We start from the raw sequence: 14,843 nt of genomic DNA on the forward strand, positions 1-14,843 counted from the left end.
TCTTTTTAAAAAAAAAAAAAAAAAAAAAAATTCTGGGCCAAAATTAGGCCCTCTCCGGTCTTGGGCCTGAGGCGCAGGCCTCATTGGCCTCGCCTCAGGACCGGGCCTGCCCCTCCCCAACATCTGATATCTAATAGTGTTGTTCCATATTTTGGTCCATCAGACGTCACTCCTGACCAGCAGTGGACTCCCCCTAGTAATATAAGAAATCGACGTGATGATTATGATACTTCAAGGAGAGGTTTGAAAGGCTGGCGATATTCTTCACATCCCAAGAGCTCTATTTATTTTGTCTAGGCAATTACTGGTTGCGTGCATTTTTTTTCTTTATCTTACATTGTGAAAAAATTTCAATCTATTTGTTGCCCTACTTTTGATTTTGTCAATTGCTATTACTTTCGCTAATGTTGCTTTCATTCCTATGAGATTGCTCAATTCATCCATGAGGTTGCATTACCTGGTATGATGTTTAGTAATGCTATTTGTTATTTATGGTTTATGGATGAAACTTTTTGGCACCTCAACACCAAATCCCCCTTAAAGAAGGATCATAGAGGGAGTGAGAGCGAAATAAGAGAAACAGGAGATGTAAGTCTATGGGATGAAAGCAATTCACGGTTCTACCATGAGAGCCCTTATCTTTTCGCCCAAGTCATAAATGAACTTGCCATATGTATTCAAGATTAGGTTCTTGGGGTACGTTATTTGTTGAAGACATAGTTTTAGTTAATGAGACCAAAAAGATCACAAACCGTAAGTTACTACCTTGAAGTACTAAGGAATCTAAATAATGCATAGAAATCAAATGTAATGCATAAGACTAAAGACAAAAATAAGTTCGATGAAAAAGAGAAGTGCTATGAGAATTTTGTGAAATTCCTATAAGGTTAAAGGCCCATTGTACATGTACAAATATAAGACCTGCTATATGATAAGTGTGCACTCCCCTAAAGGTACAAAATGTTCATTAGATGAATGTAATGAAAATGAGCATGGTAAGATGGATGTGTGCTCATATTATAGTAGATAAAATAAGAAATGATAATATACGACAACCTGAGACATGGAATTGGACTCCTTGTAGGCGCAGTGTACAGACAGCTTTTGTTCCATGGCCTGTTGGGATAGATCCCACGATTTACCTCCCTTACAAAGCTTTAGGGGCAGGGCAGTGAGTCCCTCAAGGTTTGGGTTCAACCTTTTAATAAGGATAAATTTAGGGAATGACAACTTTGGGACATATGTAACGTAGATATATAGATCATAAGAAAAGCATTTATGGACTTAATTATGCCTTTAATTGTATGAGATGAGGCCCTTTTCTTTAATATATTGATTGTATATGGAAATAGAATTATCTGTGATTCTCTTTCTAATGTTTATGACAATTAAAGCATTATGTTAATTCTGTTGATTCGCTATTGACAATATTCGCTATAGAGAGAGGTTATATTCTTCTATCTATGTTTTGCTATTTATAAGGTGCTAATCTTATTGTATTCATCTGCCCTTGATAGATGTAGTTTTGAGGCAATTATCCCTTTCACCGACGATGGAGGTACAATGTTTGTTTTTCGTTTAATATTCTGTTTTTGTTCATCTTGCTCAATCGAACAATTTTAATGAAACTGAGAACTTGACAGAGAACCTTCGTAGCTAGAGATAGAGGGGACTCTACTTCATTCCAAGCAAACAGTAGTCATGATTATGGGTCCATGTTCAAGTCACATTATCGTAACTTCTCAAGCCGCCGCAGCTATATGTCCAAAGCAATTCATCCTTTTTCTTTTCCATTAGAAACACCCGCTAGAGAAGCTGCTTTTGTCGCCCTTGCTCGGCTGTCAGAATTTGATGCCATTACACTCTACCTAAACATATACATCGTTCAAGTGCTATTGGTTGTGCTGTTCTGACAGAACTAACTGAATCCTTTGATTATGATCTTTTTAGGACATCAAATAGCTTCAGATGTTTCTTATGTGCGACGTTCCTTTCATAGAGATCTCCTTGGAGTTCTCCGAGGATCATTGAAAGTGGAGACATGCGAGTCGCAGGAATCCTTTGGTGTAATGTATTCCATGTAGAATGCTTGGAGCAAATAACAACAAAGTTGTGTACGAATGACCCTCCATGCCCTATGTGTGTCAGATCTGAAGAAAAAAAAATTTCCCAATCAGCGAGCTTTTTCCAAGTTCAGAATAAGTTTCCCTCGTCTGAAACCTTATTGTCAAGACATGGTAGAAAGAGGAATATGGATACAATTGTTCTGGACTCGAGTTCACGGAAGAAAAATTGGTCCATAACAATCAAGCAAAGGTATCTGAATATTATTTGTTTTAATTTATTGTTATTTTCACATACTTGGGCTGTAGTGTAATCATGAAAACGCACAAATTTTTTTGCAATATTTCAGTGCTATATGAAATACTCTCTTTGCAGTATAATTATGAATAACGCCTAGATTTCTTTGCAATATTAAGAATGACATATGAAATACACTCCTTTGTTTCATGGGATGATATTTCATATCCATTCATTACATAACACGTAGGTCGATGATTTTACAATGTGGGTTGTATATTATTTGAGATCTGTAATCTACTTACCTGACTTGATGATTTTTAAACTACTGCATCTGGTCTCCAAGCACGTTATAGGACATTTATGTGTGTATGCTACAAATGTCACTCTTTTTATATCATGTGATATTTATTTGGTTTGTTATATGCTAGAATCTTGCTTGCATGTGTGAGGATCTTTGATGCTCAATTTGGGGAATTTGGGCCTCTTAAGGACATTTGTCTCCTGCTCGATATTACATTGTGAATGTCACAATTACTTGAAATTGGATCGAATTTAAATTGGTTTAAGGCAATTATCACGATAATGTGTTGTCATACACATTGTGTTAACTTTCCTTGCTTGTTAACAAAAGGAAAAATCAAACTCTACGTAGATATCATTCTTTGTAACTATATTGTAACAAATATGTCTTGTATGTGTTTTACTTAACATCACATGTTATCATACACATTCTGTTAAATCTCTTTTTTGTGCAATGTATGATAACATGATTAATTACATTTTCACTATATGGTTTTTGTAACAGTATAAAGCACGAGTCATGGGGACGTTACACTAGCTAGAAAACATGTATTGTGTGATACCTCGCTTGACATAGTTGTTGTGTGCGTAAGGTAATATGTAGCTTTACAATGGTTGATTGTTAGTTGAATTTTTTATATTAAATTATTTATCATTTGTTGTCTCCTATGTCTTTTAAATGTTAGTCGATTTGATAAGGTGTATCATTAGGTGTGATGTTTCCTCCAATATTCATATGACAATGGAGCGGGCTTAAAAAGCAAAGGATATTATCAAAGCAAGAGTGCAATTAAGAAACAAGATGTGCAAGGTGCAAGGAGCACAACCGTAATAGAAAGACGTGTAAGCACTCACTACCACTGAATCAAATACGAAAGAGGAAAAGAAGTTTGTAAAGTATCAAACATGTTGATAAGACGTCACAGATGCTGGACTAGAGATGGTTGGATTTCTATTTTAATTTCTAAGGAGCAAATTTCATGCCACCTAGCGTATTCCATAATGAATACTTATTGTTAATGTATTTTTTTTTTTTTTTAAATGAGAGATAAGTGGAAACCTTGCATATAGATTTCTACCAAGTATATTTCATTTCAAAATTCTAAAAAAGTAAAAACCAAAATTAGTAATCAATTTCAATATGATGTGATTCTTAAATTCGCTAATTATTATACAAGAGATGCTTCATGATCATAGCAATATACAAACAATGAAATATATTGAAACAGTCATCATGATCAAGATATTAGAAATTATATTGTGCACCAAAATCACAGGAAAGATGAATGTATAAAAAAATGATTAAATTTTCATAGTTTATAAAAAAATCATATGATGTGTCTTTATATCGGGAATCACAAATATTATGTCAAAAAATCTTGTGAAGTCCATGACATTGTAGACTATCAAACTATCGCAAGTTTTCATTTTTTGTAAGTTTGAATTTCCTTGATTTTTCCTATCAAACTATTAATCAGGGGATTCATTTATTAATATGCAAATTCATGGCTATTGCCATGTTTCAGTTACAAAAAAAAAAAAAATCAGCGAAATTTAAGGTGATAGTAATTTTGATTTAATTTGTTATAACACCTAGTATTTATAGTATATAAAATTAGTGTGTAGTATTTTATGAATTATTTTATTTTTCTTGGTTAGATGTGAATTTTTCCCTTTAAATCTTTCACAGATTAATGATGTTTAAAAAATGGGAGTTTTTTTTTTTTATTTGATTGGTGAAATTTTGGCCCAATGAAATCCCATTACATCATCGATTGATAAAAATCTATAAGGGAGTGTTTGATAGCATGTAAATGGAAAAAAAAAAAGATGGAATTGGAATTGAAAATTTCAACTTTTGGTGTTTGATACCTTATATTTTCCATGGAATTGCATTTCTTGGATTTATTGAAACTTGGAATTTTCCTTGTTTTGGTGGAATTTGAATTCTCACCATATGGTGAGAATTCAATTCCACCCTACTGTAGCGACTTTTTTTTTTTTTTTTTTTGATAATGGAAACCAATTCTAAGAATTATTGTAAAAAAATATTTTTCTTTAATTGATAATTTTCATGTAAAACAAAGTCAAACGAACATAAAAAACACTTTTATTTCAACATTTTCCACCTAAAAAATTATACCAATTAAACACAATAATTTACAATTCCCAGGAAAATAATTCTAGGCAATTCAATTCCCTGGAATTCATTTTCTAGGCAATTCAATTCCATCTTTACAATTAAACGGGCCCTAAGTGGTGATGCACATGTAATACAACAGTAATTCTTGACCATTTTCGTGTCAGCGTTCGGGTCACATTTGTTGCCACTAATGGCTTGCGATGTTGGATAAGTACGCCACCGGTGTGATTCGCTTATTTCCAGTGGACTTGAGCAATGAAATTCGCTATAGAAAATGGGTCCCAACATTGACATTTCAAACCATAGTGTTTTAACGCTGCATTTGGTGCAAACAGAAATCATTTTCTAGGCCCAACGTGTTCCCCTCGTTCCCCAATTCTCCACCATTTTTTTTTTTAATTTTTTTGTAAAGGCCCATGGCCCATTTTATCTTGGCCATTCAAATCCCTATATATCAAAGGGATTGAAATTGAAACAATTTAATTAACTTAATTCAATTTTGAAGAATGAACAAAGAAATGATCAACTTTTTGCGTTGAGACTTTGAAGACAATCTCTCCTAAAATAGGAATTGAACTTTCATTATAACCAATAGATTGGATTGAATCCCGCAGTTACAACCAAATCCCTTGCTATATAAGATTTTGTTATTTGAATTAATCTCAGTAATTGTGAGATAAGCATGAAGTATTTGGGACTATCCCCTTTTTAGTATAAATTTCTTGTTTCACTAAATCAAGTACTCAACCATGTAAATGCCCTAAGTTGTTTTTGTTAAGGGATAAAATCCCATGTCGATTAAAGATAAAAATATAGACCAACTTATAAAGGATTAAGCTACTCATCTTAACAAGGTTGACCGTTTAAGATGGAACCCCAAGTATTAACATGATATGAAATCCCATTAAACTCCAACAAGCGACTCGATTCGATTAAGACTCAAAAAATGAGCATACGAATTTCAAAATTGGTCTGTTCAAACGAGCCACCATCTTGCGGGGGCATGTTAAGGGATAAAATCTCACATCGATTAAAAATGAAAACATATACCAACTTATAAAGGATTGAGCTACTCCGCTTAATAATATTGACATTTTAAAATGGAATCTCAAGTTTTAACAGTTTTTCTTATATATTTCGCCTAAAATTCAATTTGGGGATACCACACAAAACAACCATTATACAAATTAAGTAACAATACATTTTTTAGAGCTTCGGGATCTTAAATGTTCCAAGCCAATCGGCTCCCACATCGTTGGCCTTGGCCCACCAGACGAGCCAGTTCGTGCTCACATATAGGGTGAGGCAATTTCAAAAATCTCGGCTCGTGTATGTTTTTAACTGAAAATCGCATTTTTCACTTCTTGATGATGAGCCCAGCTTGTGAGTAAACTTGTGCGAGCCAACGAGGGGCTCGCATGATGTTTTCCTTGTTTGGCTTGCACCCGGAAATCAGCTCAACTTGTTTGTGGGGTGAGTTAAGTAAAGCTCGCGTCACTTAACACACTTCAATGAGATATGCAATCATTCACAAATTAATTTTTCCAAATACAAAATATATTGATCGATCTTGACACAAGTGTGTGTGTGTGTTTTTTTTTTTTTTTTTTTTTTTTTTTTTTTTTTGCTCTTTTCGGAGTTTAAGAGTGTTACTAAATTTAACAAGCAAAGCTACACATAATTTAGTCTCAAAATATTTTCCTAAAGGCCGAACTTAGAGTTGTGCTCTCTAGACAAATTATCTGCTAAGAGATATAAAGATCCTTAACAAGGGATGAGTTGTAGTGGCACTTCTAAACTACGGTGAATTGATTTTTGAGTTTCGATTAAAACTCACGAATCACAATAATGCCCCCATCAACTTTCTTGAGGAGTTAGGCCTTACTTCTATTGGATTTGGAGTTGGTCAAGGGATTGCTAGGGGTCTAGCTGTAACGGGTATCGTGACACAGGTCGAGGCAAAGGAAAAAACGAGGTACTCTCAATATAGTTTGTGCAAGATTGAAAAGATGTTGACACCTCTGAGTACCTATCTAACTATCTAACCATCATTAAGACATATTCAAATAATCATGGAAATGTCAAGCTATATTGTATATTGTGTCATTTCAAGAGGTATTTGAAATTCATTTTGATACTTCTTTCTCTTGTTTGATCTTGCTAAAGTCAAAAATTTCAGCTTAAAAATAAAATTTCCTTTTCGGATAAATCCTTCGTGGGTGAATTAGATATATCTCCACAAAATCAACCCATGTGCATTCTTGATTACTATGGATTGCTGTCACTTCAATATATTAGGTCTCAAAGGGCAAGTTGTTAGCCAACGTGGAAGAAAAGGAGTCTCGTATTAATTACATTTTGACAGACTATGTGATAAATCAACACTCGATGAGGTATAAAATTTCAAATTAACTGCCTTTAAATTGATAAGAAACTAATTCCTTAGGAGGGGTAGGCAACCTAAAAAATCAGGGCATACGAGCCTGAATGACCCCTCCGATTTACACTTCTACATGTATTCACAATCTATAGTTATTTTCACTTTAATCACATAACTTTTCTCTTTTTAAGTTGGTCTTAAAACATCTATTTTGGTTTCAATTCGGACATATCGGTGTGTTAAATTACCAAAACTGCTGACACAGTGATGGTGGCAGTGGCTGTGACGAATACAATGGGTTTGAAGGAGGGTTGCAATGGAACCACATAAAAGAATTAATAATTCAATTTTTATTTTTATTTTTATTTTTTTCCTCATTTTTGTAGTGTAGAAAAGCTCATTTTGAAAGTATTCAATAGGATTTGATTTTATTGAGTTAGACGATAAAAATAATGCACTATTCGATTATCTTATCATGTCATATTTTTCACGCGTCACATTTGATCATCATTTTTGTTACTTCAATAGACATAAATACTTATAAACTTTGATGATTAATATAAAACAAATAAAAATCAATTATATTAGTGAAACAACATTATAAATCGAGCTGCTGACAAATTTCCCTCCAATAAATATTTCAAACACATTGCATAATTATTCGCCAGCTTCTACTCTTCTTTTCTCAGCTCTTTTGTGCTGTAATTCTTATTCCCTTTTTTCAGTCATAATGATAAAGATAAATAAGAAACTTTATTTATATTTTCTTGATTGCACATGCTTTGCTGTATGATGCAGAACTCTCTGTAGATAAAAAAGCTGTGGTGAGCGTGCATCATTTCACGTGCAAATCTTATGAACGTTCTTTGTCCAAATGATTAATCTTTTTTATTTAATTGGGTAGTTATGCTGGAGAAAAAGATTGTTCAGACAAACATGGCGGACAACGAAAAATCTTCACTTTAAGAAATTGATTTTTGTACAATCAAAAGTTAATGATCCCTTTACTTGTTATGCACTTATGTTTAAAATATTCGCCAAGAATTATTTGTGTAATGAGTCTATTACTTGTCAATTGTCATGTATTTTTTCTTGTATGATGACATTGTAGTAAATTTATCGTGTTTGTTGAAGGCATCTTAAAATATTTTGTTTTTGATTTTCTTGATGTGATGTATAAGTTTCTCTTTCAAACAATTCGAATATATAGATACTGGCAGAATTACTTTAACATAATTTGCACAGCCTAACAATATAATCAACAGAATTAGAAGATTAATTCGAGTCCACCGACTTCCCGATGTTTCCTTAAATAAATTTGGTACCTTCACAAGTGCTAAAAGTTTTCAGCAATCGATTCTTAGGATAAAATGAATTTTGTCTCCTACGGAAGCAGTACAGCAATCTGCAGGAGTTCCAACGAATTCAATGAAGTGTTTTACAGTTCGAGAACAATATCAGAACGAGAAAGAGGGAAAATGAGATTCAAAACAGAGAACGCCTGTAATGAAAATTGTGTGATTATTCTGACAATGGGGACAAGCTCTTTATAGTCTTATTTGTGACCATTCGAACATACTCCAAGCTTTTTTAGAATAGTCGTCACCGTTTAGATAGCCTCCAAACTTGAACAGACAGCTTAGTTCAATATTGCGTCTGTTAAGTCATTAACGCTCGATTGGTTAATTTGTTAATAGATATCGAGACCAAAAAATTACATGAAAATAAACCAATCAAAATAAATTTCATTAAGTACCCAAGAATTTGATTACTTACAATTTGACCCAAAAATTCAAATAAATTTTGTTTAAAAAGCTAATGTGCACCCGAATTGGACCCCCTTGTCCTTGCCAGCCGATTGGCATGTGCGTGGGCTTATAATCGAACCCTATAGGATATAGGTCCCCACTTCCAAAGACTATTAGTACCTTTTAGGGTCCAAACTCAATTCCCAAACTTCCACCATATAAATCATACCAAAGTTTCATAACTTTTCTATATGAGATAGGTGTTTGAAAAATTAATTTCTTCACTAATTCATAGTTTTAAATTGGCTGCTTTGACATTAATTATTTCATTAAATTCTAAATAATTTTCGATAAGTAAATATATCACGTTAATCATCTCGCGGAGTAGAACGTGAATATGCTAGGTCCCGTTAAAATTAAGGTATGAATTTCATTGAAATTTGGGTTCAAAGTTGACCCATTTCACTAATAACAACCATTTTCCAACATATTTGTCTCCGTGTAGTCGCATAAATAGAATAGTTCATGTATCGAATTTGATATTGTGTAATTTTATTATTTTTATTTTTATTTTTTTTACTTGGCATTCATTTTACTTGTAGTAATAAGCACCAACTATATTCATATGGAATTGGAGTGGCTAAATGTTAACAAAGGCAAGACTTGTCTTCTTGAAATCTTACAATATATATGTGGAATATAATTTGGAGGTTGATATTTATTATAAAATTCAATTGGTTCTTAATGTAGAATTATAGAACCGTAATCAAACTTTATTCTTCGCCTCTTTTTCAAGGCCGTGCTTGCTAAAGTGATTCCTATATGTTTTCTCAAGTCTGTGGAATATAATTTGGAGGTTGATATTTATTATAAACTAAATTGCTTGAATAAAATATCTGTAAAATCTTTGAAAACTTTTCAAGATACCCACCCATCCAATTTTCAGTTGGATTTCATCCAACGGTCATTGGGCAGTTTGGTTACATTGCTTGGTTACGTAGATAAAGACCCAACAAATCTATTCAAAGATTCAATTCGTCTTTCTTTTGTTAAGTTAAATCTATTCAATTTGCATTTTTACATATCGTTTTACTGAAGAAAATATTTTTATTTTGTTTTTTGATAGATAGAATTTATAATATTTTTTATAAGCCAAATCCAATAGGAGTGGACGTGGCCAAATAAATTTATATAATAATTTTTTAAAAAATTTTCAATTTAATACTGTCCAACGTTACTCAAACGTCATAGTTGATAGTGCTAAATAAGTAATTCATTTTTATTTATATTTTTCCTTTTCACTATCTTCATGGTGGTGGGTCAACTTTATTTCTGTTTCTTTGTCCAAGCTTTTGTTAAGAGGGTTCTACCTGTGAGAGAAAAATTCAAAAATAATGGTTGAAATAGTAAAATAACGATCAAAAAAATAATTTTAATTGAATTTTAAGCTGATCCAAACATGCTCTAAGAATTCTTAACTTTATTCCATTTAAATTATATTTCTTTTAGGCTGGGGTGCTTTAATGATAATCTTTAATTAACTCATTGAATTCAACACCCTAAATATTACCATAGTCAACTAAAAGTGTAATCCTACTACAGGATATGTTGCCTTGGATTAAGGCAACTAATAGACATGAAAAAAAATAAGAAAGATATTTCTTCCTTCACAAACACGAAATTGTTATGACACGTTATCTATTTTGAGTCCGTTTGGTAGAACTTATGCTTTTAGATCTACTTTTTATTGGAGAGTTTCATGAAAAAGTAATCTTATGACAGTTTTCTTTAAAAGTATTTTAGTTTGGTCAATTTGATTGCAAAAATGGAATTTGGGTGGAAAGAAAACGAATTTCAGATAATTGAATTGCATAAAAATTATTTTAGTGGAAATTGTCAATTATTGTGTTTGATTGGTATAATTTTTCACGTGAAAAATGTTGAAATAAAAGTGTTTTTGGTGTTCGATTAGCTTTGTTTTACACGAAAATTGTCAATTAAATGGATATAATTTACTAGTATTGGGGATAAATTTTGTTTCCATTGTAAAAAAAAAAATCAAGAAAATCATCTATCTTTTGGTATTCGTTTGACAATATTTTACATCAAAATTGTCGATTAAAGGGAAATATTTTTTTGTAATAATTCTTAAAATTTGTTTACATTGCTATAAAAAAAATGAAAAAAAAAATCGCTACAGTAACCGGTAATTGGAATTCTCACCATATGGCAAGAAAGTTGGAAAATGAATTCTAGGGAAAATAAATGGAACTCAAATATTATTTTTTTCATATATATCTTTTTATTTTTACAAATCAATGAATCAGATCAAAAATTCAACTTTAAAAATTGCAAGTCTGAAATGGACAAAAATGTCATTTATCATTACATGTTACATCATCATCTATCAAACAAAGCGGGTAAGTTCTAGATCTAAATTCTAATTCATTTATCTGATTTTCAATTCTAGACACTCTCTCACTCACCACAGTTACCATTACATTTGCTGAACATTTGATGCTTTTTTTATTACTATTTAAGTGATAGATTTTAGTATGCATTTATCATTTAAAATTTAAAATAATGGAACCAGAACCAAAACAGAATGGTTCGATACTAATTTGATTCCACGTCTTAAAAAGAAAAAAATGTTCCATTATAAAAAAATAATTGGTTTATGGTTCGATTTTTTCCTCTTAGAATCAGAACTAAATGAAATCATGTTCAACCCTCCCTAATATCTATAACTTTTAACTATTTTGATTTGAATAGTTTTACTTTTTGTCGTTATCCCTTGGTATATATTTTGTGGAGTGGCAGGAAGAGGAGGGTAGGATTCTCTAATCTATGGTTACACAAGCCGAGTCGGGTCGAGCTCAACTCGAGTAAATGATATGAACTTTTTTTTGTTCAGAGTCAAGCTTTTGTTCGACCAAAAAATTTAGGATCAATCCTAACAAGGTAGCTACCTGTCTTGTGCAGGGGAAGCTAAATTTTTTTATTTCTTTTTTTAAGGTTTTGCAATTTTTTCTTAATTATTTCTAGCTCGGCTCGTAATGAGTAAAAAATGGACCTTCACATGGGTTACCCAAAATGGGGCTTGGCTCAATTCTATTGAGCCATGAGCTGGACTGAACCATGGACCAACCGAACCGACAAACCAAATTGACAACCATACTCTAATCCTTACATCAATTTGGCGTTTGCATGAAAATTCCTTACAACCATTGGAGGACACCATGGGATCATGTAACCCCCAACTTTTAAAGGTTCTTTTTTTTTTTTTGTTTTTTTTGGGGAATAAAGTCATGTTTGGTATCGATTAAAATCTAAAAGCTAATTTAAATTAAAGTGTTACAATTAATTTTAATAACATATTTTATAAGATCCACAACTTTTCAACTTTTATTAAAATTTACTAAAAATATATTTTTAATCCCTAACAAACATGGGCAATTTTTTTTTTTTAAATTGTTTATAATTTCTCTATAAATTATCATATATACTATAAATTTTCACTTTCCATTCAAATTTTCAATTATTTAGAGCCTAAAAATTTGCATTTTTCCCTATCAAATTGTATATATAAAACGTGTCTTAAAAGATTATGTCAAATTTGACTTATGTTTAAGGAAATTGGTTATTTGATTGATTGTTATTATTGAATAGTGGTTATTTATTTTTTATTTTTTATTACTTGAATTGATCGTTTGTATCAAATACACTATAAATATTTTAAACGTAATTATGCATTTTCTTGTGGTGAGAAAAATACTAATAAAATGGCAATTCGAAATCAAATGGATGAAAATGGTGATCTAAATATTAATGAAGGAATTTTTTTAAATGTAGATTTGCGTTTTCTTAGGTCGAGTATGAATCATTTAAAATTTAAGAACGAAGTATTCGATTTGCACGAGATTGAATTGTGCCCCCAATTCAAAATACCTACATCCGCCCCTATTTATAGCCCAACTTATATCATTATGTCAAATTTGGTGCAACGATATTCATTTGATGCGATTTTTAAAGTTTTTCTTATTTTGCTTTTTGTCCTTTACTTTATACTACAACAAATTTTAATTTTTATTATATTCATTTAAATTTGATTATTATTTTTATTAATATTTATAATAAATTGTGATTAAGTAATAAACTAATAATATTGAATACATTAATATAAAATTACTTATTTATATTATATGTATGTTGTGATATTAAATGTAATATATTTTTAATTGTGGTATTGTGTAATATATATTTTTTAAATTTATTAACAAATACCACATTTCAGGTAATAAAATATAAGTTTTAGATTTAGTAATTTTAGTCGTAATATAAATTTTTTAACTAAATAATTTTGAAATAAATTAATTACTGAGAATTGAAAATAAGAAAGTAAAGAAAACAATGTTCATTTGGTGTAACATTTGGTTGAGTTGGAGATCACTTAGTCCCTGTTTGGCCTCCATTAAAATGATGTTTTGAGAAAAAAATATGTTTTAGATTAGTATTCTTTTGAAAAATGTGGACTAAAAAATAAGATCTTTTTTTGAGTTTATGTATAACATTATTTTATGGAAGAATGTGATTGAAAATGTGTTTTGAAAAATTCTATTTTTAAATGAAATCAAAATAGGGTTAAATAAGATAGTGCAAAAGCTGTATTATTTCAATGTGAAAGTTACGCCATTTTAATGTTATTGGGTGAAAATGCCTTTAATATTGAGTACCTTTACCTAGTTTTCTAAAAAGTTCGCCCAAGTGATTCCTGGGCTCGAAGCTCGGGTAAAACGCCTTGTTTCGTGCCTATACTTTTTTTTTTTTTTTTTTCAATTTCTAAACGATTGAATTTTTATTCATTTTTTTGGTTTTTCCGTAGATATGCTTTATTAATTTTTTTAAATCTTTTATTTGACTTTAGCTTATTATTATTTAAAAAAAAAACTTTTCATATGACTTCAATTTCATGTTTTCATAAGATTTTGTATGTACAAAAGTTAAAAATGACTCTATCTAAATAGTTAAATATGATTTTAAGTTATGGTGTTATCTGCATTATGTAATTATGATTTTAAATTTCATTTTAATACAAATTTCAAAAGTATGTATGAAATTCCTATAAATCTATCGAGTATGATTTGTCTAGTTGAAAATTGAAGCTATGAAAAATATTATAGTTTTTGCATTTCGAAAACTTGAAGATTGTATAATTAACTAATGATAGGAGTTATTAAGTAAATATTATATTTTATAATTTTTGATGTTTAATATGTATTATTTTAATTATTAAATAATTTTTAAAATAATTAAAAATTTAAATTAATATTATAAATAAGAAAACGTTTTTTTACACCTAAATCTCGTATAAGCTTACTTAAACTCGTAAAATTTGAAACTCACCCTCTAAATCTAATTACGCTCTACGTTTTTTAGAACACTAGCTATACCTAATAGGCTTATAGTCTTTATAGACTTCCTTTCGGTATGGTCAAATTCTTCGTCTCCTTGTGGACGTAGCCAAGTCCTTAACCACATAAATCCTTTACCTTCATTTTCAAATTGAGATTTGAACAGACAGGAAAGACAAGAAAATCTAGTCAGAATCGAAAATATATTCGAGATTGACGGTCCGTATGAGAATTATTTTTATTTTTATTTTTATTTTTATTTTGTGTGTGTGGATTCGTATCGATTGAAATCTAAATTAAACTTAACAATTAATTTTAATAACATATTTTATGAAATCCTTAACTTTTATCAAAATTTACTAAAAAACTGATTTTAATCACTATTAAACAAAGGTAAAATCACAATAAATTTGAATTTTTTATTTTTTTCTCTTGTTCTATCTTATTCTTTCACTCACGTCTTTTATCAAAATCTTAATCCTTCTTATTTTTAAATTTTTTTCTATAATTTCTCTACAAATTATCACATCTACTTCAAATTTTCAATTAATTAGAAT

The 14,843-nt window shown here is 30.6% G+C and overlaps 1 protein-coding gene across 1 annotated transcript in view; it reads left to right on the forward strand.

The window, feature by feature from the left end:
- Positions 1-3,628, forward strand: part of LOC111403334 — a 5,816-nt gene extending 2,188 nt beyond the window's left edge. Inside the window, exons 2-6 of the mRNA XM_023031791.1 lie at positions 114-241; positions 1,518-1,558; positions 1,644-2,316; positions 3,110-3,197; positions 3,304-3,628. Coding sequence (XP_022887559.1) covers positions 114-241; positions 1,518-1,558; positions 1,644-1,913 — 439 coding nt within the window. The 3' untranslated portion in view covers positions 1,914-2,316; positions 3,110-3,197; positions 3,304-3,628. The remainder of the gene's footprint in view (positions 1-113; positions 242-1,517; positions 1,559-1,643; positions 2,317-3,109; positions 3,198-3,303) is intronic.
- The last annotated feature ends 11,215 nt before the right edge of the window (positions 3,629-14,843 follow it).

Source organism: Olea europaea, chromosome 11, assembly GCF_002742605.1.
Source record: "Olea europaea var. sylvestris chromosome 11, O_europaea_v1, whole genome shotgun sequence".
Classification (NCBI taxonomy): Eukaryota; Viridiplantae; Streptophyta; class Magnoliopsida; order Lamiales; family Oleaceae; genus Olea; species Olea europaea.